This window comes from Paramisgurnus dabryanus, chromosome 15, assembly GCF_030506205.2.
Source record: "Paramisgurnus dabryanus chromosome 15, PD_genome_1.1, whole genome shotgun sequence".
Lineage (NCBI taxonomy): Eukaryota > Metazoa > Chordata > Actinopteri > Cypriniformes > Cobitidae > Paramisgurnus > Paramisgurnus dabryanus.
This window is the reverse complement of record NC_133351.1, coordinates 23,583,140-23,608,074: the sequence shown is the minus strand read 5'-3', so window position 1 is coordinate 23,608,074 and position 24,935 is coordinate 23,583,140. Positions and strand designations below refer to the sequence as shown.

At 37.6% G+C, this 24,935-nt stretch overlaps 1 protein-coding gene across 1 annotated transcript in view; it reads left to right on the top strand.

Annotated features, from left to right (window-relative positions):
- Window positions 1-14,659, top strand: part of znf804a (zinc finger protein 804A) — a 75,727-nt gene extending 61,068 nt beyond the window's left edge. The window contains exons 2-4 of the mRNA XM_065292817.2: window positions 4,517-4,660; window positions 7,766-7,896; window positions 8,238-14,659. Of these exons, the coding sequence (XP_065148889.2) occupies window positions 4,517-4,660; window positions 7,766-7,896; window positions 8,238-11,298 (3,336 nt within the window). The 3' untranslated portion in view covers window positions 11,299-14,659. The remainder of the gene's footprint in view (window positions 1-4,516; window positions 4,661-7,765; window positions 7,897-8,237) is intronic.
- The last annotated feature ends 10,276 nt before the right edge of the window (window positions 14,660-24,935 follow it).

Sequence of the window (24,935 nt, the reverse complement as noted above, 5' to 3'; positions counted from 1 at the left end):
TATTAATTCGGTTGTTTAATTTTGCTCACAAACTCTTTAAAGCAAACAAACATTTTAATACGCTTGGGCTGACTTCAATGTTATCTTGAGATCCAAAAGTTGAAGAATGTCCGCCGTTTGACTTTGCCACTCTTTGAGACAAATAAGCGGTTTCGTCCTAACCTTGATATTGTGCTATTGGGCTAAATAAAATAAGGGTCACTTTCCAAGCACACCCAGGTAATCAAGCGATACTGTTTTCATTAGCTGCAAGCTAGCCACTTATTAAGTACAATTACATGCCAATTGTTTCACGCTGTCTCACGGTATGAGTGAACGGAAGGGATATTATTATTTTTGCTCAGCCGTGTGTTTAGCCCATCATGGTGGCACATTCTCACATACGATGAGGGAGAGAGGTACTATTTTTACAAAGCATCAGATCATGTGAATGGGCCTGGCTTCCCTGTTACTCAATGTAATGGGTTTGATGCATTTGCAAAGAGCTCAGGATCATGTCAGTAATAATCTTAGATTTGATGGAAGCATTTGTGTATTGCATTTCATGTTGACAAGTTTGAATGTTAACTTAAAAGTCCCTTTTTTTATTACGTGCTGCTGTGTACAGAAGCATCTGGATGACAGTGTGAGGTTTGACTCAGCAATGCGTTTTATGGTAAACTTAGTCCAATTAAAATGGCAGCGCTTTTCCCCTGCAGTTTTTCGAATTGGAGACCTTTTGGGAAAAGGGTTTTTTGTGTGTCTTGCTTTTAAATCTGCAAGTTTCCATACGACCTGAGCGATAAAGAAATTAGATCTGAAACGCAATCTGCCCCTGGTGAAACTATTCGCTTCTAAGATTTGTTGTAAATCAATATTTAATAAAGAGTATTAAAGAAGGAGAAAATGATGATGGCATCATGGGGGCTGAGTTGGATTTTATGAGCATCATTTTCAAAGAACAGCACAACAAATATTCAACCTCACAAATTATTAATATATATCAATATGGCAGAAACATGTGTACTGCATATATACTTTATGTCTGCTGATATTTGTATGTCATTATCTGTGTTTGAGTTTTTTTAACCAAATCTAGCATTTTAAGGGTAATATAAAGGGTTTCTGGAGGGGTAAGCACAAACAGCATTTCTCGCTTATGTCCAGGGTTGTGAATAGAATCCAAAGGGTCCAAGGCAAACCCCATATGATACTTTGGGTCCCTTTATCCAAGGGCTGGGACCACATGCCCAGTTGTTCCGGCCCTGTCTATAGAGTAGCTGTGTACAACAGACAAATAATATGTTAACAGACAAAATAATTTGGAAAAGATTATGTTGCAAGATATGTTTCGCAGATCTATTATGTTCTCTACATATGGGGCGCTTTCCCCGACATAGTGTAGACTAATCCAGGACTTGGCCTTGGTTATATTAGAACATTTAAGTTGTTTTTACAAACAAACCTTACAAAAACAAAACTCGCGTGCATCTTGAGACAAACATGGAACTGATTTATGTCAAGATACAGTATGTCAGTACAAGGTGTTTTCCCGGACAGGGATTAGCTAGTCCTAGACCAAAATAAATGTAAGAGCTGTCCAAACTGAAAACAACTTGCACTGACATAATTTCAAAATATATCTGTGCCCTTTGTTTCCTTAAAATTCACACAAGTAATATTTTAACCCTTGTGTGGTGTTCGTATTTTTGTTACTTAGACGATGTTTGTGGGTCTGGTGGACCCAGAGCATTATTAGTATCTTAAACCAATGCATTCATACAAATTTATGTTATATTGTTTACAGATGTTAACTTTAGCCTTATTGCAAGTAATATAGACAGAATTTATGGTTAATATTGGTCATTTACCACTGGTAGAGGACTTTTTATAAACTAAAGTGGCATTAGTTTTTGTGGTAATATGAAATAAAAGAAGAAAATTTTATTCTGATCCAGATATTGGGGGAAAAATCATATTTATCTTAAAAAAGTATAAATGAAACAAAGTTTTTCATCACTGTTGATGTTTAATTATTTGAACTTTTTGAAATTGTACACATTTGTGTCAGTCTACACAGCACAGGCCCCAAACTGAACAGATGCCGTATCATAAGACATCATCCACACTAAACACATAACCTGTTCATGTTAGCCAACACAACACATAAGAAGCAAATTTTTTATGTGTAGCTGTGTTGTGTATGCATTTCTTGCATTTTATACACATATACTGTGTCCATCTGGTCCACACACATTGAAGTACAATGTGTTGCTATTGGACACAACTTAGAATGATGAAAATACATGGATAATATTTTACTTTTTCTATTATTCACTCTCTCTCTCACACACACACATCTTTGTGGGACATTTGGTCCCCACAACGTGATAAATAGCAGGTACACACACCCTAGGTTTTGTGGTAAACCCATGGTTTTACAAATGGTAATCAATATACCAAATAACCATGATTACTACTCTTTTACTACAATAAAACTATGGATTTTTTATAATGGTTAAATGTAGAATGGTTCCTGTTAGACAGAAGGTAAAGTGTTTGGGACAGTAGGTACAGACAAATGTTCATGCACGGCATATAACATGTTGTATCCTTGCGGCATTACAGCAAAAGCAGAAGGAGAAAACTCTGACATGCATCCATCACATATGTACAGACATGTATACAAACACACTCATGCACTCACAGGAGTCCCAGATAAGAGAAAAACAGAGTAACGTTACATAGCACATTCAATTTTTACACTCTTATTACCCCCGGGTCCAGTGGACCCGAACACCACATATGTAATATAAATGTGTAGGGGGGGTGTACAGTGTACATTAATTATAAAGTTGTTTATTTTTATGTTCTTCATAGAAAATGAGCCAAGGCCAATGAATCTGAGGTTGAAACAACAATTAATTGCATAATTTTTCTTTCAGTAAACATTCAAAACGGGTCCCACAGACCCGAACACCACACAAGGGTTAAGTAATGCATGTTTGTTAAAACTATTTAACAAACTAATGAAACTAAGGCCTAGTCCTGGTTTGAGCTAATCCCTGTCTGGGAAACTGCCCCTAAAACAAGCAATTTAGTTTTAGACTAGGTTAAGCCCTGTTCATGAAACCGCCCCATACTGTACTATTTATTTAACGGTTTTCACTAGGTATGTGCTGATGCGATATTTGGTTACTTAACCCTTTTCCAGCCATTGACGAGTTATCTTGTAAATTAAGAGAAAACTTTTCCCTGCTTATGACGCTTTCATGACAAGTTTTTTACGGTAATCTTTAATTCTCTTAGTCAATTTTATAAAAAAAACTGCAGCAAAAACAAATTTCATTAATGTTGAACTGCATGTATATTTTGATAATCATTCTGAATCTGGGGCCTCATTTATAAAGCGTGCATACTCACAGATTTGATTGTAAAGTGTGGGTACGCAAAAATCCAAGGCAATTTCCATATTTATAAAAACTGGGGAATTGGAAAAGTGCTTAGCGCCACGTAAGGTTCTGGGCAGGCTTACGCAGTTTTGCTTGTCTGATTGCTGCAGGTTTTTGGAAATATAAGTCATTCTGGCAGCCCGAAATTGTGTTTAAACATTGACAAGCACACTTTTATATGTCTATGACATTAATTTAGGCATCATTTAAAGGTGGAGATCTGAAACTGCTCAGCTGCGCACAAGTTCAAGATCATTTGCGATTTACGAATTTCACTGAAAGAAAGGGGTACGCACGTTTCCTGCACGTGCGTTCGGTTTATGAATCACACAGACACATTTTTGATAAATGATCGTAAGATCAATTGTATGATGATTTCTATTAAACATTTTATAAATGAGGCCCCTGATCTCTAACAAAATTCCTTTACAGAAATGCAATTATTTCATCGTTTTGCTCAAAATGTGAAATTTTTGAAGAAACCTCCCCATATTCAAGAGGTTTTAAAAAGAGAACAAATGAAGAAATTACATGTTTTTTTTCCGTTTTGTTTGTTTGTTTGAGGGTCTGTTCTTTCATTTTAAATATATTGTATGTTTATATATTTATAGAAGAACATTTTCCTGGAAGGTATTTTGTGAAACCTTTGTGAAAATCACAAAAAATACTGGTGGGAAACTTTAAAAAAAAGGCTGGTGGGGAATGAGTTAAAATAACACCTACAAATACCAATAGTTTTGCTTTTTAGTCCTTGTTTCAAGTTCAAAATAATAAGTTCTGAATAATTTTTCTGCCCCTTTTGCCAGAATATAATCTTTCCTGATCATATGCTGTTTTTAAACAATCGGCAGATGTCCGATAGTGGATTAAAATGTTTTTATATACCAACACCGATTAGGCCGATTTATCAGTGCTTCACTGTAGTTTTCACTCATACGTTTTTGACCAAAAACATCTCTCAAGGACTTTGTGTAGGATGTCAAGACGAAACGGGGTGTCACTGTAAATGATGCGATTTCATAAATTGCTGGTAAAAACGTTGGAGGCAATAATTCTGATGCATTATGTTGTATTTTTTGCTTCAGGACTATGCCGAGAAAGAGAAAACCTTGGCCAAAGCCCTGGAAGACCTCAAGGCAAACTTCTACTGTCAGCTGTGTGACAAGCAGTACTACAAGCATCAAGAGTTTGACAACCATATCAACTCATATGACCACGCTCACAAACAGGTAATGAGCTTGTGTTTCTGCCCTTCGAGACTTTCACTGAAGGCAATGCATAGCTATAATGGACTGTTTTAGAAAATGACAACAAATAGATTTTGTCGCACATGTTTTGCGGCACAAAACAAATGGCTTTAGTCCCCCACCTGAAAGCAAATGGAGCAGTGGTGGTATTATAGCGTTTTAATTTAGGGGGCTATAGATCACAAACAGACAGGACAATTTGAAGCCCTAGTGTTTTGTTATTGTTTGTTCCTGATTTTTTTTACAGGAACAAAATGAAATTTCACAGCATGTTGTTAAAAACATGAAAAAGCTATTATTAAACCCAGCAAAGTCATTAAGCCATAAGCCAGAATACAGCATTGTGTGGCTGAAAAGACTTACATTTTCTAGGTTTAGTCTTTTGATGAGAATAGTCAGCCTGATCTCACAGGAATTCGTATGTTTTATACAAGTTGGCTAATTAGGGCTGCACAATGAATTGCATGTGATTTACTACTAATCAAGGAACCAGCATTACTGACAAAATGCGCATGACAATCGCATTCCATTTATTGTGCAGCCCTATGGCTAATTGATACATACAGAGCATCAAGAACCTGTGTTTCCAGAAATAGCAAATAAGAAAAAGAGATTCTGCCTCAGACAAAAGTACATTTAATGCAGTTTCACATCCCTATGTTGATTTAAGACCTGTCGGTGTTCAAAAATAGAAGGGTAACCTTTAATAGCAAGTTAAAGCTTTAATTCCACCACTTGTCCTGCTGTTTGATATCGGTCCTGACCTCTGTGCTCTGACTCACTCAGAAACTAAATGCATGGAGTCTCTGGGGCCTGCTGAGCTGTCAATAACAGGGCTCACTGAACTATTGACTGAACACCATCTACAAACCCTCCACCCGTGACCTTGCTATTGAACACCGCAACAGGACCGAAATGACGAATTATGAAGAGAAAAGCCGTTCCCCCTCGTTCACATGATACGGGTGCAACAGCGCTCATTTGTGTCAGTCAGACACGTCTTTGACGTAGTTTCGGCCCCTGCTTTCGATTTACACGGTTTCAAACAATTCCACAGCATGAGCAAACACTACCATTTGGCTTCTCAGCAAACTAGATTGATAGATGAAGAGCAAAATTTCCCTGCACCCCTCAGGAGCTGGCAGTGCACGTCTGCTGAGAATATAATGTAGTACGGAAAGCTCGCGGCCCCACAGGAAGCCCAGAGCTACAGAAAAAGCCTCATGTTCCTGTCTGTGTGTGAATCATCACTGCCAAGCCATCACTGTCTGTCTTGGACCGGTCTCACTGTTGCTTTTAATTAAGAATACATGTCCAGTCCAAAAATTACTGTGTTCAAATTTTCATTCATTCTCAAGTGGCTTGTCACTCACGTCCGCCCCCATCGCAAGTGAAAGGATTTCTCAAGGTATTAAGGGAGCATCTCTCTCCCATCATCTCCCATCCTACTATAAATGATGTAACCACCTCCCAGTCATGTGAAATACAGGCTACATGCATTAATGGCCCATTTCTGAGCGTCTCTCACCAGATACATTAACAATCAATGAATAACAGGTCCTCCAAGCAATGCACCTCAGAGTCTCGTAAATATAGCCCACGCCAACCTGTTTGCTATTTTCTGCAAGGCTAACTGACAATGAAGCGATGGATCAGGGCTGAGTTTGCTCATTCTGTGCCAGCAGAGAGCAACAAGGAGGATAGATGGCAGGTGCGCATAGAGACCCTATCCTGATGGGATCAAACTAGTTACCCCGGTGCGCCCACTTTGCACCAAGGGGCCCTTTAACTTGACAAAATGATATCTGATGTGATCGCTTTGCTTTCCCCTGACTATGAACCCAAGCCAGGGTAAATGCAATCACTGAAGCCTTTTCAAACAGGAGAGGTTACGGCAGCACTGAACTGTGTATAACAGTGTAACCTGAGTGGAATGCCTAATGTTGGGGCAGATGACTCTTCCTGGCTGCCTGGAGAAACATCACTATTTTTACTCCCAGCTGTTACTATCACATACAAGTTGACCTCTGAATCTACCTTGACAAAGTACAACACAGTCTGCCTTACTATAAAGATGCTTTTCTGAAAGACACTGTCATCTGTCTTAACGCTAAGCCAAGACTGAATCCCCGTGAAATGGGTAGCTTCGATGTGTTTTAACACTCAATGTGAGTGAAGCAGGATTTGAGGTTGGGATGTATTAAGTGGTCCTTACTATTTTAAAATTGCCAATGGCATTTTGTTCACCATACAGCTTGGAATCTGATGAGAAGCTTAGAATGATGTCATAAAAATGCTTTATAAGTATTGGCAAAGTAAAAGACAAAGTGTGTTTTAAATGCATTTATACACTTATTTTCTAAAGGAGAATTTTGTCATTGTTTTAATTCATAGATATCTTAACGCTAACGTACTGAAATCCAAATAACTTTAATTTTGATTTTATGGGGTCTTAAATGGATTATTGGATAAAAGCTCTCAGGATTAATTGGATGTGAAAACTGTGCTTAAGCTGGTTGTTGCCTGGAGACGTCTAGTGTGTTCTTTTAGTATCATATCTTTGTAAATTATTAATGAAAGTTAATTTAGATACAGGTATCTATAAGAGTGTATAATATACAGACGAAATCCCAATCAATAAGTCTCACTGTCTGGGCTGCACTCACAATCCAAGCATCAGACCAAGCATGGATCTTGCATTCAAGGCACGTGCATCTTTCAAACCAGGAAACAAATACAAATTAGCATCACTGAGATTTATCTAGAATAAATAGGACAATTTCATGGAGTTTAGCAACCTCATCCATAGCTCCTTTTCATTTGCACTGAAAATGGGTTTGATGAAACATAACATTGGTGTGCAAACACCTTAATTACCTTCCTTCTCTCTTGAAAAGATTTTTAATCTTTTTTTGCAGTGTATTCCTTAATGGCTGATATGCAGAGATACACACTCTTCATAATGAAAGTTTGTTAAAGCAGAAGGAAACATTCATGGTCTCAAAGAGGATTATTATTCAAATGGCTTTGGCGTAGTCGACATACTGAGATAGGTGAATGAATAAGAGGTTCTTTGTCACCCTACAGAGACTGAAGGAGCTGAAGCAGAGAGAGTTTGCCCGCAACGTGGCCTCCAAATCCAGGAAAGATGAGAGGAAACAGGAGAGAGCTCTTAGACGCCTGCATGAGCTCGCTGAACAGCGCAGGGAGGTGCAATGGTGGGGAACATTTTATTAAATGCTTTCCATTTTTACAGTGCATACAATGTTTTCAGATACATATTTACAGTATATATGGATTATATGTGGAAAAGCCTGAAAAAATGGTTTATATCATATTATATCATTTAACAAATGTAAGCAAATTTGTGAAACTGATCATGTTTGTATGAACTTTGTACAAAGGATCAAATTTGGACATAAGCACATAAGGTCAAGCTAAATAATGTTCACAAATCACATTGGGATTACATCAACAAACAGGATTTGGTTAAAGGTAAAAACATCACAAGAAAGCTGTTTTATGAGCCTGACATTTTTTTTCTCTTTTTTTGGTACAGTGCTCCAGGAAGTGGTCCAATGTTCAAATCTACCACAGTGGCAGTTGAAGGCACTTTCAGGGAGTCCTGCTGTGATGATAACCAAGAAGAGAACCAAAGCTTTGCGGCTCAGGACATAGGGGGTCAGATCCATTCCAGTGGCTGTGGTTTAGCTAGTAAGCAGTCACCATGGCCATACAATGGGAGGGCCAAAAAGCAAACTTTCAGACGCAAAATTGCATTCTCTTTTTCCTTTCCAAAGAAAGCATCTGTAAAGCTTGAGTCATCAGCTGCGGCTTTCTGCGAGAGCACAGAGGAAGGATTGATGGAGCGGAGAAACAGACAAAGACTCCGTACACCCCCTGTCGAGCTTGACCTTCCCAGTTCCCCCACAGAGGAGAAAGAACTAAATTGTGAGGAGGCAATTTACCACACTGGCACACAGCAGGGCCAGTCTGTCCAAAAAAGTGACAGCGCGGAAAGTCAGGGTTCATCAGATATGCCTGTGGGGGCGGAGAGCCCCTTATCAACTGCCTCAGATTTGTGTGCTTTGCTTGTTTATTCAGAAGAGGTGGCCAGTCCCTCAGTCTCGCTCTTAACAGCATCCCCTTGTCATTTAAACAGTACTGATAGTCTTCTTAATTTAGAGGACTCTGTTGAAAGCTTGAAAAGCAGTATTGCTGAAAGTAAACCTGAGACCACTCAGGAGGGGACAGTAGAGGAGAGCAGCATTACAGAGAAAGAGCACTCGATTATCAATGATCCTCCTGAAAAGAGTGTCTCAGATGTGTCAGAGAAGAATGATTCTCCTGAAAGCCAAGTGCGAGCTGTGGATGCAACTACAAAGACATCTTACTCTTTCACAAAGCCCAGTCAGCCTTTCTTCTCTGTCCTAAGCAGGGATGGTAACACCATCTTCCAGTGGCCCTCTGAGATGGTGACCTTTACAAGGACAGATCCGTCCCTCTCCTTCAGTTGCAACCCCCTCCATTTTGATTTCAAGAGGTCACGGATTAGAAAGCCTGTTGAGACTCAGGAGATGCCTGAGCCCAAAACTGATGAGGAATTACCTGTCTGCTCAAGTTTCAAATCTTGCCACTCTGACAAGCACATTGAGGAATTCACAGCCAGTCCCAGAAACAGTCCCAGCCGAGGACCTGAAAGCAAGGTCAGGCGGTGTCATCAGTATTCAAGTGACACAGAGAGTTGTGTTGGACTGAAAACATATGACAGGTGTAGACATTCCAAAGATTGGATCCACACAAGTAAGACAACGGAAAAGAAATTGCTGGCCAGGCATCAGCGTCATTACAGGAGCCACACAAAAAGAAAAAGGAGGCGGCGGAAGAGGAGAAGAGAGAGACACTGGAAAACTGAGAGCAAAATGGTAAAATGTAAGAAATTCTACAGACAACCTGAGTGTTTGGAAGAGCTAGATAGCCAATTTAGGGGGACCACTTCACAGCAAGTGCAGCCATTAGAGAAGTCAAAGCAATCAGCTCAAAATCAGGCTGAGGACAGCAGCACAGCTCCCTTAGTTGAGAATGGGGTGGGATGCAAGAGTCAGGAGGCAGCAGCTGATGTAAACGGCTCAGCGGGCTCTATCATTTCCTCTGATGAGTTCTGTGTCGATGGTGAAAAGGTGCTTGGGAACAGCGGGGTAAAGCCTGACAATCCAGCTGCAGGGGAGCTAACAATCATAGAACAGCCAAGTTTCTACAGCCAAGATGCATCTCACTCTCAAAGTGCCAGCACAGACCAGGGATGCCCAAAGGTGATGTCTGCACCAGAAGAGATCGACAGGCGTGGACTATATGAGGGACACATTTTTAAAAGGCAACGTACAGATTCTCTAAGCAGTGGAGATGAGGCCAGGCTAGATGAGTTCTGTAACCTCTGTCAATCATCAGCTGAGATTTCTGATCAGTGTTTATTAGAAGAAATTAGCTCTGCGGGCACCGAGCTTACTTGTTGTGAACATGGAATAAGAAAGAAAAGACTGAGACGGTCATGTGTCCAAGATCAAACACCATGCCTTGCAAATGATTGTCACAGTTTAAAGAACAGTCATTTGGAAGATCAGGAAAAGGCTACAGAGGAGTCAAGCATGAATTGCCTTGTTTTAAAAGGCGTGTGTGACAGCTCAAATGGGTCAGATCCAATCTCATGCAGTATTGATGATAGAGAAAGCAGTGAGGTTGATTCTCAGACATTTACTTCCATTAGCTGTGCCCTGGGTCATACTGTGGTGGATAGCAGTGACTGGCAGCAAAGCTCCTCCTCTCAGATCAATGCTTCATGCACCAAGGGCAGCCTAGCTTTACTTGAGACAGATTTAAAGCTCTCGAAGGAACTAACAAAAGAGAACAGCAACATCCACAGTAGCGAGTCTAAAGCAGTACAAACCCCTGTAAAGATCTGTAACAAGTATTCAGTGGCAGCACAGGCCTGCTTACTCAATGCCCTGCAAAGGACTGAAAAAAACACTCACGACAAATCATGTCAACATAGCATTCAAACCCCACCACAGAGATTTCACCTAGGCATTCAGACTGAGGAGATGTTGAGCAGGGAGTGCTTCCACACGACCAGCAACCTGTTTCAGCATTCTCCATCTTTCCAGCACCCCTCAGACGGCTTGGAGAGACACTGTCTCCTGCAGATACAGAGCCATGGACAGGTGCTACACCAGCAGGTGTTCCCCACCAAGCTCAAATCTGTTCTGCCCAGGCCACATCTGCCCATGTCATCTGGTGTTCTCCATCCAGTTCACTTGTCATCCTCTGTGCCTTCTGGCTCGATCACGATACGTCACACAATCCTCCAGCATCACACACCTTTCCTGGCCCCACAACCCCAACTTTTCCAGCAGGTTGTGCCTGTTTCTCGATTTCCCCTGGGACCGGAGATTTGTCCCCCAGCTGCTCCTCCCTTTGTGACCCCTCCACAAATGCCAGTCGTGGCAGCACCCCCCAGTATTCACCCTATGACTGTGACATTTCATGCCATGCCGCGACCTGCTATGTTTTCACCCATGCTACCCTCTCATCCTACTGTCATTCCCTTGCAGCCACTCTTCTAGTCTTTGTATGTTACAAAATGTATTTTGTACTGCAATGGTGAGGGCAACATTGGCAGTATTGCTTTCTGAGTAAGAATGTTGAGATTAGTCCCTGGGTAACATACAGTACGGTTGTCCTTAGAGTTTGGAAAGAATGCTGATTGTGTGCAATTTTGTCAGTAGAGATTTGTGCAGAGAACAACTGTGTAATACTTTATTAGAAAGTGTGCAGTATAATCTACCTACCTGATTCATTCTGATACCTATTTTATTAGAAATCGCTGGCCATAGTACAGATTTTAACTAATTTGTATTACCACAAAGACTGTAGTTTATCACAGGCAAAATGATTATTGAAATACGAATTTTAGAATCGCATCATAGTAGAAAGAAATTATTAAATATCATGAATACTTAATTATGTATGCATTAGTCTATATACTGTTAGAGATAATGACCAAATTTTCTTATTATAATAATAATAATACTATTTACAATGACAATAGTGAATATGATGGTTGCTATTGATTTGCAATCTGTAGTAAGTCCTTAATGATCATATGTAAAGATACAATATGTAAAGTTTACAGAGATAACAGTAAAACTGCAAAGAATTTACATAACACAGACCTTCATCAAATGTGTCAGTGTTTAAACCGAATCACCCTGGTACTAATGTAAGATAGTACTTTCTTTTAATATACAGCTGCTGTGCCTGTCAAAGGTTATAGTGGAATGCAGCAGAATAGCGCTATGCACCGTGTGCTATGACAGCACTGTGTTGAACACATACATAGTGCTCATTTATATGAGTAGTCTTTATGCAAATTTAAAAACCCATAGCATGTAATGGGAGCGCTGAATGTGACTGTTGAAAGCTGAGCTGATATGGACAAATTATATTTCTTATTTTGCTAATTACCGACAGTGTCAACCTCAGTACAGCGAATACACAAACATGCCGAGTGACAGTTTGGTTTAGGCTACAGAATGGGTTATGTGTGGATTTTACTTTAGATTTACATGCTATTATTATAACAATTTGAAAAGAAGCACAAAAAATTGCCAAGTGCAATTCAACACGTGAGTGTTTCATGTATCCCATATCATGTATCCTGCTTGGATTAAGACAACATAGTAGATCTATTGGATGAGTACATGCTCTTGAACATAGAGCACCCTGCCCTGTAGCATTTCTTTAGGAAATATTATTTTGCATTACCTTTTCCTTATGCTGTTTGGAAACCTGAATCTGCCAGATAAAGTTAAAGCAATTGTTGACGTTTTCAGTTTGATTGCCATATTACACATGGATATAAAGATTACAAGCCTTGGTGATAAAATTCTCATAATATGATCAATTGCACACATATTTGATCAGATTTTTCATGGAATCCCGCTGTAATTCCAAAACAGAAATTCAGTTTTGTTAGCAAAGGAATTAATTTCTCTTGCTTGCATCAGATGAAAGAGACTAAACTCAAGAGAAGGATTCATTTACTTATTTAAGACACTAACTACTTATATACTTGAATGAAAAGCAAGTCTAGTTAGTTCAAGAAGACCAGAGAAAATTCTGTGTGTGTTTGAATTTTCACAATCCTTTCATTTTTAAAGGAGATGTGTTCTGGAATTAATGATTTTCTCAATAGCCATATGGAAAGTAGACTGTACTAAATTCATTCTTAATATTTATGATCAACCATATGTTTTTACTTTTAATTTATTTTTGATATCGTTATTGTTTTAAAAGTAAGTAAAATATATACAGTTCCACAATTATATTGCACCACTCTTAGTAAACAATGTGAAAAAATTCCATAGAAATTACAATGTTATTGCAGCTGGGATGCCGGTAATTTACCGTAGATTTAAATTTATGTTATTTACTGGCAAGAGTTTGTTCAAAGTTAAATAAATGTTAAATATTAACAAGTCTTTATCTTTACAGAATAAAACTATACAATACCAGCCTCATGCAAAGCATTCTGGGAACCAGAAATCATCATCAACCTTTTTCGTTTTTTTGCTTTAGATTTTGTTTCCCAGAATGTTTTGCTTGATGCTGTTTTTTTTTTGTTTTACTCTGTAAAGACAAAGACTTGTAAATGTTTAATGTTCATTTAACTTTGAACAAAATGTTGCCAGTAAAAAACATAAATTTAAATCTACGGTAAGTTACCGGCAACCCAGCTGCAATTTTTACGGAATTTTTTTACAGTGAAGACTAAGAAATGAGGGTTATTAAACGTAAAAAATTTAAAAAAGATGACAGCCCAGCATGATCTCACAATAATTTTTACATATTTGACAAGTTGGCTAATTCGTATGAATTCATACAAAGTTAATCGTGCAAAAAACTATGAATTTCATGAAAAAATAATAATGAAAACCCACCCTCAACCCCAATGTCACAGGGGCAAAGGCAAATTGTACAAAAATAAATTATTACAAATTAGCCACCTTGTAAATTAGGTACGAATTGCCATGAGATAGCATTAGACAGCCTATAGAGTGCCGCAGTGATGAGGTATTGTTGTAGGCAAACCCAGAAGTTAGCAGGATACTGGTTCCCTAAAAAAAGCTCATTATTTTTTCCTTAAACTTTTGGATTATAACAAAAAATAAGCTTAGTGTTAAACAAAACTTTAAGACAGTTTAAGACTCACAAGTTTTGTCCAACATGTTAATCACAGATGAACACAACTTTTATGAATTTTGAAGTCAAAATTAAGCTATTTATATTTCTAGTAAACACATTTACACTTCAAAATTCATAAATTGTGTTCATCTGTGAAGATTTTCTTTTGTTGGACGAAACGCGTAAGTCTCATTAAATTTTGTTCAACACAGAGTTGTTTTTCTTTTGCGATAATCCAAAAGTGTATTGGAATACGAGTTACCAGTATCCTGCTAACTTCCGGGTTCAATGCACACAATAAAGAAAATCAAGAAAAATCTATTAAGTAGTTAAAAAGAGTACAGAGGACTTTTTTGCTAGTCTGAATATCCTAAAGGCATGTAACGTCTTTACATAGTATATGTGCTTTGAAAAGAGGTGGGATATTGTTATTTTAATATTTTGTTATAAAACCCCTCAGTTTCCTCTCTTTTAATTATGGTTAGTTTTGGAATCCGCCTTGAAAGTTATATAAATGCACAATGTTACTTTCCCTGCAGTTTACTTGCTTTAAAAACTGTATATGCTGTAAATCAATACTATTTATAAATCATGTAAGATGTACATATGTTTTATGTTTTTATTGTGCAAGGTACCTTGTATGTATGAATTATTTAGATAAGATAAAACAACTATGTTTTTTACGCCACTTTGCCAACTGAATGATGCTGAAGTAATATGTAATAAAACAAAGAAACAAGATCTTTCATGTCTGTCCATTCATGATGTTTTTCAGTCTCTTTTTAGCTTCCTCACACAGTCAGGTGAAGACGTCCACAGCATATCACTACAAACACACTGGGAACGAATGCTTTTTGAAGCCGGGGAAAATTCAGGGTTTTTTCGCTGTTGGGAAAGAACTGTTAAATATTTCATCTGAAGGTCTCACACAAGCGATACAGAGGTTATTGAGCAAGACAGCTATGGCCATTTTCAGGCAACTTTGAGGCATTGCATTGTAAGCTTGAACATATACGCAAGTACGATTTAAAATTCGCATTTTACCGCCTCTACTTTTCCACTCGGAAACTTCCTGCGGCGTCCTCACCTTTTTGTGTGAGTGACATCATTATGCAGAATTATTCTGACATCCTGTATCACACTGATTAGCTCACATGTTCTGCTATTATTCCCCCTCGAGTCCTTGAATCACAGCCTTCAAGGTTCCTCTGTTGTTAAACAGCATTACCTTCTTTCCGCTCGACTACAATCGCAACCTCTCAAAAGGCTTTTTGTGTATAGACCTTTTTAACACAGAGCACCGCTCTGCATTTCTTGGTAGTTTGTGACTCACAGGCCCAGTCACAGCACTGCCGTGTGCCATTTTGTTTCCCTGGAACGGATGTCTACGATTCCTACAAGAGCTACCTCTATCCCACTGAGCTGAAACATGGTCTTCCTGCTGTCCACAGTAGTGCTGGGTCACAGCGAAACAAGGATATATGTAATCGTCTCTCTGTGGACCCGGACAACCCTTGGATGGCTGTCGGGCTCGTGTCCTTGTGACAGATGAGCTAAACAACTAATCTCCATATTTATTTCCATTTACATAAAAATGATATGTATCATTTGCATAAATCCCTTGTTATATAAAACGTTTTGTAAGCTGGCACTTTGTGTTTTCTTGGAGCGTATCTTGCCTGCAGACCTATGGACCATCTTTTAACAAACACCCACATACAGCATTGCCTCTCACACCCAGAATAATGCAGGGATAAACAAATGCATGGCTAACCACAGACAAAAGCATTCTCTGCACCGGTCTCATATTCTTTACACTCCGTGTATGATCTCACTCATCCATTTGCCGATCAGTGTCGCGCATTCAGAAGGATGCGGCTACGCAATTAACAATCTAGGCATCTCGTTCATGTCGTCTTGTTATCCTTTTCGTTTGTTGCTTTTTATTTTCCTCACAAGGTCAAGGAAATACACAAGAGAGCGATGCAGGAAACTGCAAAACACACAAACGCACGCAGGCCTGTCAAGCTGTTAAATAAAGTTTAATTAACGCTTCCATTCTCTCAGAGCAGGGATTTTATTACCAAACCAAGATGAGCTCCTGGATAATTTCACCCTCATTATTATGAAATGAAAGGAAAGTATGTGTGGAGCATCTGAATTAGGGGCTAGAAGCTATTAAATCTGGCTTCAATTTGTATAAGACACTGTCTGTTGTGTGCATTAAAACCTGAACTCACGTGAGTCTCTCTGTGCCTTTTCTTCACTTGGACTATAAGCTTTCAATTATTTGCGTTACTGGCAAACTCATTTAAAAAAAGTTAGCATTAACATCAATTAAAGCAGATTTAACAGAAATACCAAGAACTGTAAACAAACTTTATTGCCTAAAAATTCGAGCTGGGAAAAGATTAACTACGATTAATCGCATTCAAAATAAAAGTGAATTTTTTCATAATATGTGTGTGTGTACTCATGTGTGTGTATATTCAACCACACACACATACATATAGTCATTTCAGATTTTGTTATTTATATATCATTTTTATTTATTTATATATAGAATATATAAAAATCAAGGCTTTGAACCGGTTCATGGACCGAAAACGAAAACCAGAAACTTTTGATGTTTTGCAAGGAACAGAAACGAAACCAGAAACTTTTCAAAAATATGTTCCGGAACAGAACCGTTTATTGAAAATAATGGTAACCAGTTAATACCGTTATTTTTTCTGTTTTTTTTTTTGACAAGATTTCTGTGTAATATGACTCTGTGAAGTTCACTTCCGGTCACCCTACCTATGATGCGGTATGCCCGTGCATGGTAGTAACAGCAACCATGTATTCTCTCATATTTCTAAATTTGCAACAAATTGTGACAATTGTGCAAATGTGACAGAAAGAGTAAAACACGATGCAATGACGTCACATATATGCTAATCAGTGTGTGACGTAATCACCGCCACAGTCTTTCCTAATGATCAGCCTACTTATTTGTATGTCCCACAGCTGACATGGAACGTTATTAACCGGATCGGGAACTTTATTTTTTGTTCTAACCGGTTCAGGAACGTTTAACAACGTTAAAATACTGTTTCTGTTCGGAACGAACCAATTGGGAAAAAATTCTGGTTCAAAGCCCTGATAAAAATATAAATATATATATATACACACATGTAAATGTTTCTTAAATACATACACGAATGTGTGTGTGTTTATATATACACAATAATTACACACAGCACACACTCATATATTATGCAAAAAAATCACTTTTATTTTGTATGAGATTAATCATGATTAATCTTTGCAACACTACTAAAAATAATAAAATAATACCTTATATAATAGCCAAATTATTGTTATATAAAGAAATGCAAAATGTTAATTAATGCAACTATTATAATTGCATGGCTTATGAATATGAAAGCAATAAGCTTACTGCTCTAAAAAAATTACAACTTACAGTACAATGGAGAGTCAAACGATGATTAGACTACTACTTTGTTCATTATACTACAAGACGTTTTTTTTTAAGAAACGTAATAGTTTCATAGTAACCATAGTAACAATTTCAGTGTTTTATAACAACTTTATTTAATTATTTATTTCGAACTGAGAAAAAAGTAAATTACAACACACACACACACACACACACACACATGAAAAAATATAATTTACAATAGCTCACCTCATTAGAAAAGGGATAGGTAGAAGGCTAGGCTTATCAAAAACCTATCCCCAGTCATCACAGTTCCTAAAGCTCACATCAAGCAATTTCAAATAAAAACACAGCTTTTAAAATAAGCACACAAAAAATTATCAAAAAAGAAAAAAAAATCAAAATCAGGCAGTAGCAGTTTTCCAACTCACCCCTCTCTTATCAAAAATAGATACTGTACTATAAACCTTTTTTTTATTGAAATATATGAGCACCTTCTTTTATCTTTTAACTTACAAGGTCACATATTAAAGTTTTATGAGTATTTAGTCAAATAGTCATATAAGAGGATCGGTGACAGTCTCCCCTGTGAGCCGAAAGAGGTCACAGTGTCTTAACACTCTGAATGGTTTGTGATAGCTATGAATTGCCTCATTGCTCTCACGACACAGGCTATCTTCATACTGGCCCCAATGACTGTCCTCTTAGATCACTTATTGATCCTGCTGTCACTGATCTAAATGCACTCTTCTGGCTATTGAGATGATTTCTGTCAAAACAGAGGTCAGGGGCCAGTAATTTCACTAAGCTTTTCAACAGAGATACCTCAAACTAGCATTCTGCTGTTGATAACTATACTTTTTGGATATCATGCAGCTTTTATTATTTGTATATCAAACATGAGGTGATTTTCTTTCAGATTTTGCAGATATTGTAAATAATCGAATGGTGTACAAATTATTAGCATGCAGAACACAAGCAGCCAAATTCAATTCAGATCTGTAATCGCTTGTGTCACCTGCCTGTTTCATTTGAATATTGAGCATTTTACAGCACTGCCAAATGTTAATTTCCTCATTCAAAACGTCAAAAATACAGCTGCATTTTGTCATTGATGGGTGAAAAAGTGACAGTTTATTAACAGTCAAAGGTTTCCTCTAAATGTAGTTTTCTCTGAATTAATTTCCATTAAGGACAGTCATCTGATTTCCATTTGTATGGGTTTAACAGTATAACGCTTTGATATCAATCAATTGCTGAAATGTTCACCACCCAAATTTGATTGCCCGTGATTATCTAAAAAACAGACAGAATATTAAAGTAACAGAGCTGTGTGAATTGAAACATAATATATGCATGTATGCATCTGGCAGACGCTTTTATCCAACGTGACTATAAATTTTTTTATCAGCATACGTTTTCCTTGGGTTCAAACCCATGGCCTTTTGCACTGCTAATACAAAGCTTTACCACTGAGCTAGGAGCACAGATACTGGTTGTTTTAACTTATTTACCTTTCCCTTATGTATCTAGTGCTAAACACATTTTCATATGCTGGCCCAAATAATGCAATCTTTAAAGGGGATGTATCATGAAAATACTTTTTTCATGTTCAAGTGCTATAACAGTGCCTGCATCAACCTAGAAAATGTAAAAAAGAACAACCCAGTAACTTTTTGGGTCATTGAAATTTGGCTCCCCTTGTGATGTCAGAAGGGAATCTTATGCTGCGTTCCAGGCAACCTGTAACCCGTAACTCACGACTTCAAAACCACGACTCACGACTCTGAACTGGGAGTACATCGATCTAGTACGAGTTCACGGGTGGGAAGTCACGGGTTTGACTGCCGTTCCAGTGCACTTTCACCGGTAGAAGGATGCAAAAACACGAGTTACAGTCTGCCTGGAACGCATAAGGCCGTGAGTCGTGCTTTTGAAGTCGTAACTCACGGGTTTAAAAACCTGCCTGGAACGCAGCATTATTATAATAATACCGCCCCTTAATGTACACCATCCAAATATGGCACTCCCATTTAGTGCAAGGATCAGCTCATTTGCATTTAAAAGGACACACGCAAAATGGCACATTTTTGCTCACACCTACAAATTGTGAAATGTCTTCTTAAAAATATTCACATTTAGAATTCAGTTTCAGACCCTAATTGATTATATTATTAAATTCAAATGACTTTTCAAATGACCCATAAACCTGTTATTGGCTTATTTCACCGTAAAATGCAGTACTTCATTATAATGTAAACACAACATTTAATTGTTTACCAATTTAACATACTCTTTTTGTGCATCTATGTGTGCATAAAATACACATATCTTTATGAATTTCAGATTACAACGACAATCTACTCAATTAATTTTAAGATATTTACATTAACAACCTGATGTCACTAACTAAGGATACAGTGGCATGACAGTTGACTTTGTACCTCAGGCTACATTTAATTAAATGCCACAATAATACCTAACTGTGAGATGAAATATGCAAGCATTCTCCAAATAGTGTTGCCTTAAGTAATACTATGACTCATTTACAAATGTGCCAATGACAGGCCATGGCAGCAACTCTTAACAATGTACAAGAGTTGTGAGGCTACCCCTTCTCTAGCTGAAAATTATGTCTCATAATTTTACTTTAAAGATCAAAAAGCTTTTTTTTTTTAAATAAAGTCACTTACTTATGTTTTTTTGTATTAGAAGCCCCTATTCATTTGCTAAAATAAACATACTTTAGGTATTCGGTGTAATGCAATGTGTTTGTGTGGTTTATGATTAATAAACACATTATTTTCCACATACCTGTACCATACATTGTTGTTGCTCCTCTATGCCCCGCCGTTTTGCAATGCATCAATTTTGTAAAGCTCATTGTTCTGAAAGTTGTGGGGTGCTCAGATTGGTCAGCTATCCAGGATATAATAAAGCAATAAACCCCGAGAAGCAGTGGGTTACCAGTGCATTTTATAACAGCTAAGGGGCGTTGTTAGGCACGACGCGAAGCGGAGTGCCTAAAACCCCCTTAGCTGTTATAAAATGCACTGGTAACCCAACGCTTCAAGGGGTTTATTACGTTTATAAAACGGTTACTTCATATGCATAACGTTAGCGGGATTTTATAAAATAAAACACAAATAAGTTGTAATTATATTAGAACAAATATTACTCTTCCGCCAAACAAAGTAGTTCCTCAGAATCAAGTGTGAGTGAAACAGAGCGCAGTTCCCAACCAACAGAGATGCAGCAAAGACACAATGAAAATATGATTTAAGACTGTGGTGTTTATTTTATAAATCAACATTCATCTAATTTATACATTAACATTTATATCGTGCAACTGTTGAAGTGATGATCAAATATGTTTGGAAGCATGCTGAACTCTTTCCCCGTCAGCGTTTTTTTTTTAAGTTGCCACCCAGTTTTAGTTTAATGCCTTGCAGAAAAATTATCTTCTTAAATAAACACAAAATATCAAATGAAAGAACAGACCATCCGCTTTCAAACAAAAAACAAACAAAAAAAACTTTCATTCATCCTACCTTCATTGTTCTCTTATCACCTCTCAATTTTTTTTTAGCTAAAAGCGGAGATAATTCCATATTTGTGAAGAACTTTAGTAAGAGATCAGATTCAAAGCCATCAAAACTTACACGCTGTGTTTTCAGTGTTGAATGAATGCGTCACTGTTTAAGTTGGGTAAGATCGCCACCCAGTGGATAATAGCGGACGTATGAACTTGACATATAAACTCCTCAGACAACGTTTTCTCTTTATCGACGAGATGACTCAACAATATTTATTGACATTTATCTGGATATCGCCATTAATTGTGCTATTGTAGACAAATTAAAAATATGATTATAGACTGTGGTTTTTATTTTAATAAATCAGTACGCAGCAACAGTGGCGCAGTGATACTAATGTAATGTGGTCTGAACCGTGAGGTTACCAGTGTATTTTATCACGGCTTAGAACGCGTTTCAACCAATCAGAATGAAGAACCAGAACTGCCCGTTTTATAATATCATCTTTACTATTTTATTAATCTGAGTCTGAATCTGTTCCAAAAAATGCAGATAACCAAGCTGATTGGAAGTAACAGATTGGTAAGGGAATGATACTAAAACATAAAACCATGTCTGCATTTGTGTTCTTAAAAACGACAAACAAGCGCAACTCTGCACTGCACAAAACTTGCATTTAAATCATGTTTTGAATAGTAAATTCTTTAAATATGAATACATAGGTGACTATCAGGCTGTGAGTCAGAGGCCGGTGGAGTTATGGTTATGTGCATTGAGTTCACATCAACTCGCTGCGGAAGTAAACTGTTGCCTAAAATCCTTGCGTTCATTGTAGTCCAAGAAAAGAGATTTCAGTTGGAGACGATATCATCATATGTGACCAGTCACGGAAAGTAGTGACACAAGTCGGATCTGGGCCATTTTGAGTTATTCACAGATTCTGAAAGTGCAGTTGCTAAGCTTTCCAATGATGAAAACATGGAAATCTGATAAGATTTTGAGAAGTTTTGGCCATTTGAATATAGGAACTCAGAAATACTCAAGCCGAGAAAATCGAGACGAAAGGGACTCTTCTTTCCAACTGAGGGAGAAAATAGGGCTCATTTACATCTCATTTAGCTAAGCCATACCTCCATATAAAGTAGTTTTGAGATACAGATGTTATAGCATCATATGTAGTATTTTGTGACAGAAGTCCAAATGACAACATGCAAAAATAAACATGACTCTTTTTACCTTTGTGGGGATCACAAGTTGAATCCAGTCTGTTTCAGATGTGTGAATCATCCAATGACCATTTTTGTCCACAAATGCATATAATCCGTGAAATATAGATATATAGTCTATTGTTTACATCAGATTTCGCCTGAATGTCTGGTAATACAATATAATATACAATCTGAGGACTATTTACATCATAACATGTAAGGGTATATCAGATTACGTTCCGTTAAACACATGAACCCGCCTTCAAAGTTTGTATTTAAAATAGGGAGGTAGTATAATAGATCATCAAAACAGCGCCGTCGAAGACGTGACTTCCTTTAGAGATGTTACCAATCGCTCGCTCGTTCCTCCATCAGCCAATGACTTCATGGAAAATATTGATAGACAAAACATGTAGCCAATTATATGAAGAATACAACGATATCTGTGTAACTTCTGTGTGTTTGGACTCATGCTGTGCTGCAAGAACTGACACAGAGATGACGTCAAAGTACAGCGAGAGCGAGTTGAAATTAAACTACTCCATAAGATTTCTTGAAGAGCTCTCGCGGTACTTTGATGTCATCCGAAAAAAAAACTTGTCTGAGGAACAGGGCAGCCGCGTCACTATACAGTCACGTGACTTCACGCTCGAGCTGGAAGAGAAGACAATGCTGAATAAAGTCGTAATTCTGCTATTTTTGGACCAAACTGTATTTTCGATGCTTCAACACAATCTTACTGACCCACTGATGTCACATGGACTACTTTGATGATGTTTTTATTACCTTTCTGGACATGGAAACCATACATAGATTTTCAATGAAGGGGACAGAAAGCTCTCGGACTAAATCTAACGTTAAAACATCTTAAACTGTGTTCTGAAAATGAACGGAGGTCTTCCGAGTTTAGAACGACATAAGGGTAAGTCATTAATGACATTATTTTCATTTTTGGGCGAACTATCCTTATTTAGTAGTCACGCTGTTCCCTTTGGGGACGGAGGCGAAAACACAAGCTTATCCAGTATGTAAATATACACACAGACAATGACGCCCCCCGCTGCACGCTATAATCTCCAGAAAAACAAGCCTATTTCAACCGCAAAATGTACGCTTTTAAATATACAAAAACTGCTATCTCAAACATGGAGAGGCTTCTTCGTGATCTCAACTAACAGATTCTGCAATAAAACGAAAATCACAAATTTTGAAAAAAAAACTTTGTTTCTCAATTTCTCGAAACTTGTGCTGCCGACTTGTGTCACTGGTTTTCGTGACGGGTCACATATACTTGAGGATTTGTCACTTTGCATATCGTTAGTGTACTAACACACACACCGAAGAAAATGTAAAATCATGAATTGGATAATAGTGGCAATTTAATATTCTAAAATAAGATGCAAATGCCGCTAAACGCCAATTCCATCAAAAATTGGATTATGATATTGACTGAATGCTCTCGGCACGTATTATATATTCATCAAATATTTTTGCTTCAAATTCGCTTAGTCCTTGGACGTGAATACAACCCGAATGTGGCAGCCACATGCATCACAGCTCCTTGCATGCACTTATAGGGTTTTGTAGCGAAACATACCAAAGTGACATTTGTGAAAATAAGGCAATTCAATTACTGATTAATAACATTTTCATTGTCATTAAAGTTAAATTAATGAACCCTAATTTAATAGCAAGAAAACAGAAAGCATGTCAGAGACACATATGTGAACTCTTCATGTGTGTATTTAACATAATGCATTGTCATCAGTTATAGTTATGCAGTTTACTGTACATAAAATTCTCCCAAAGATATTTGCATGCAAGGATATGCAAATATAATTACTAACAGTATTTGGCAAGTTTCAGTTGAAGCTCTTATAATTAAAAGTAATTTATTATGGTACAGTAGGTACTCAATTGCATGCAGGTGCTTAATGCATATATTATATTGAATTGTAGGCAGGCCAAATTATCCTTAACATAATGCTCTCACAAAGCAGCATATTGTCATATATTTTTACTGGAGTGAAAACCACTGCTGCCCCGATAAAGTGCAAGTCACATGACTGTGTTACAGTAAATGATCCACAAAAAAAACATGCATGCTAATGTGTCCACAGTATTCATCCGAAACAAAGCACAAATGCTTTAAAAAAAGTGCATTATACAATTAACCTTTACCCTTGTAATTGAGACGAAAACAAAAACGACTGCTTTCCAGTGCTTTAATATATTCACTCAGCGGACCAAGATCAAGCATCGTTCACCATTGTATGATGAGGGAAAGGGCAAGAGGTAGCTATTAACTGGGGATTGGCTGTTATCTCCCTCCCCTGCAAAACAGGCTCAGCGAAAATGGAAGTGGCTGAATGCATGTGTCATAAACGCAGACTCAGAGAAGACTGAATATGCTTAATGTCCTCTAATAGGGCCAATTGAACCTTAATAGAGACATTTCTGGGGATTGACAGCTATTTCCTTTATTGTCCTATATAGGAAATAGGCTCCCGCTGCTTGTAAATCACATCTTATAAGATGATGGCAATCTTAAGCACCACGTCGAATGAAATTCACATATGCAGCAAATATCTTTAATCTTACAGCGATGCTACCTTACAGCAAGGGGGTCGTATTGATTATTTACAGGTTATGTAGGGGTCATATTCTGTCTGGAGAACAGAACTGCCGAGGTATTTTTTTATTAATGACTTATAAAGTATTTATTCTATTTCCTAACATAACACAGTGTTTAACTATACAGGTCAATATAACTGCCCTTGATGCTCAGGTATTACATTAAGCATTTATATAGTTGAAAAGTAGCTAAATGA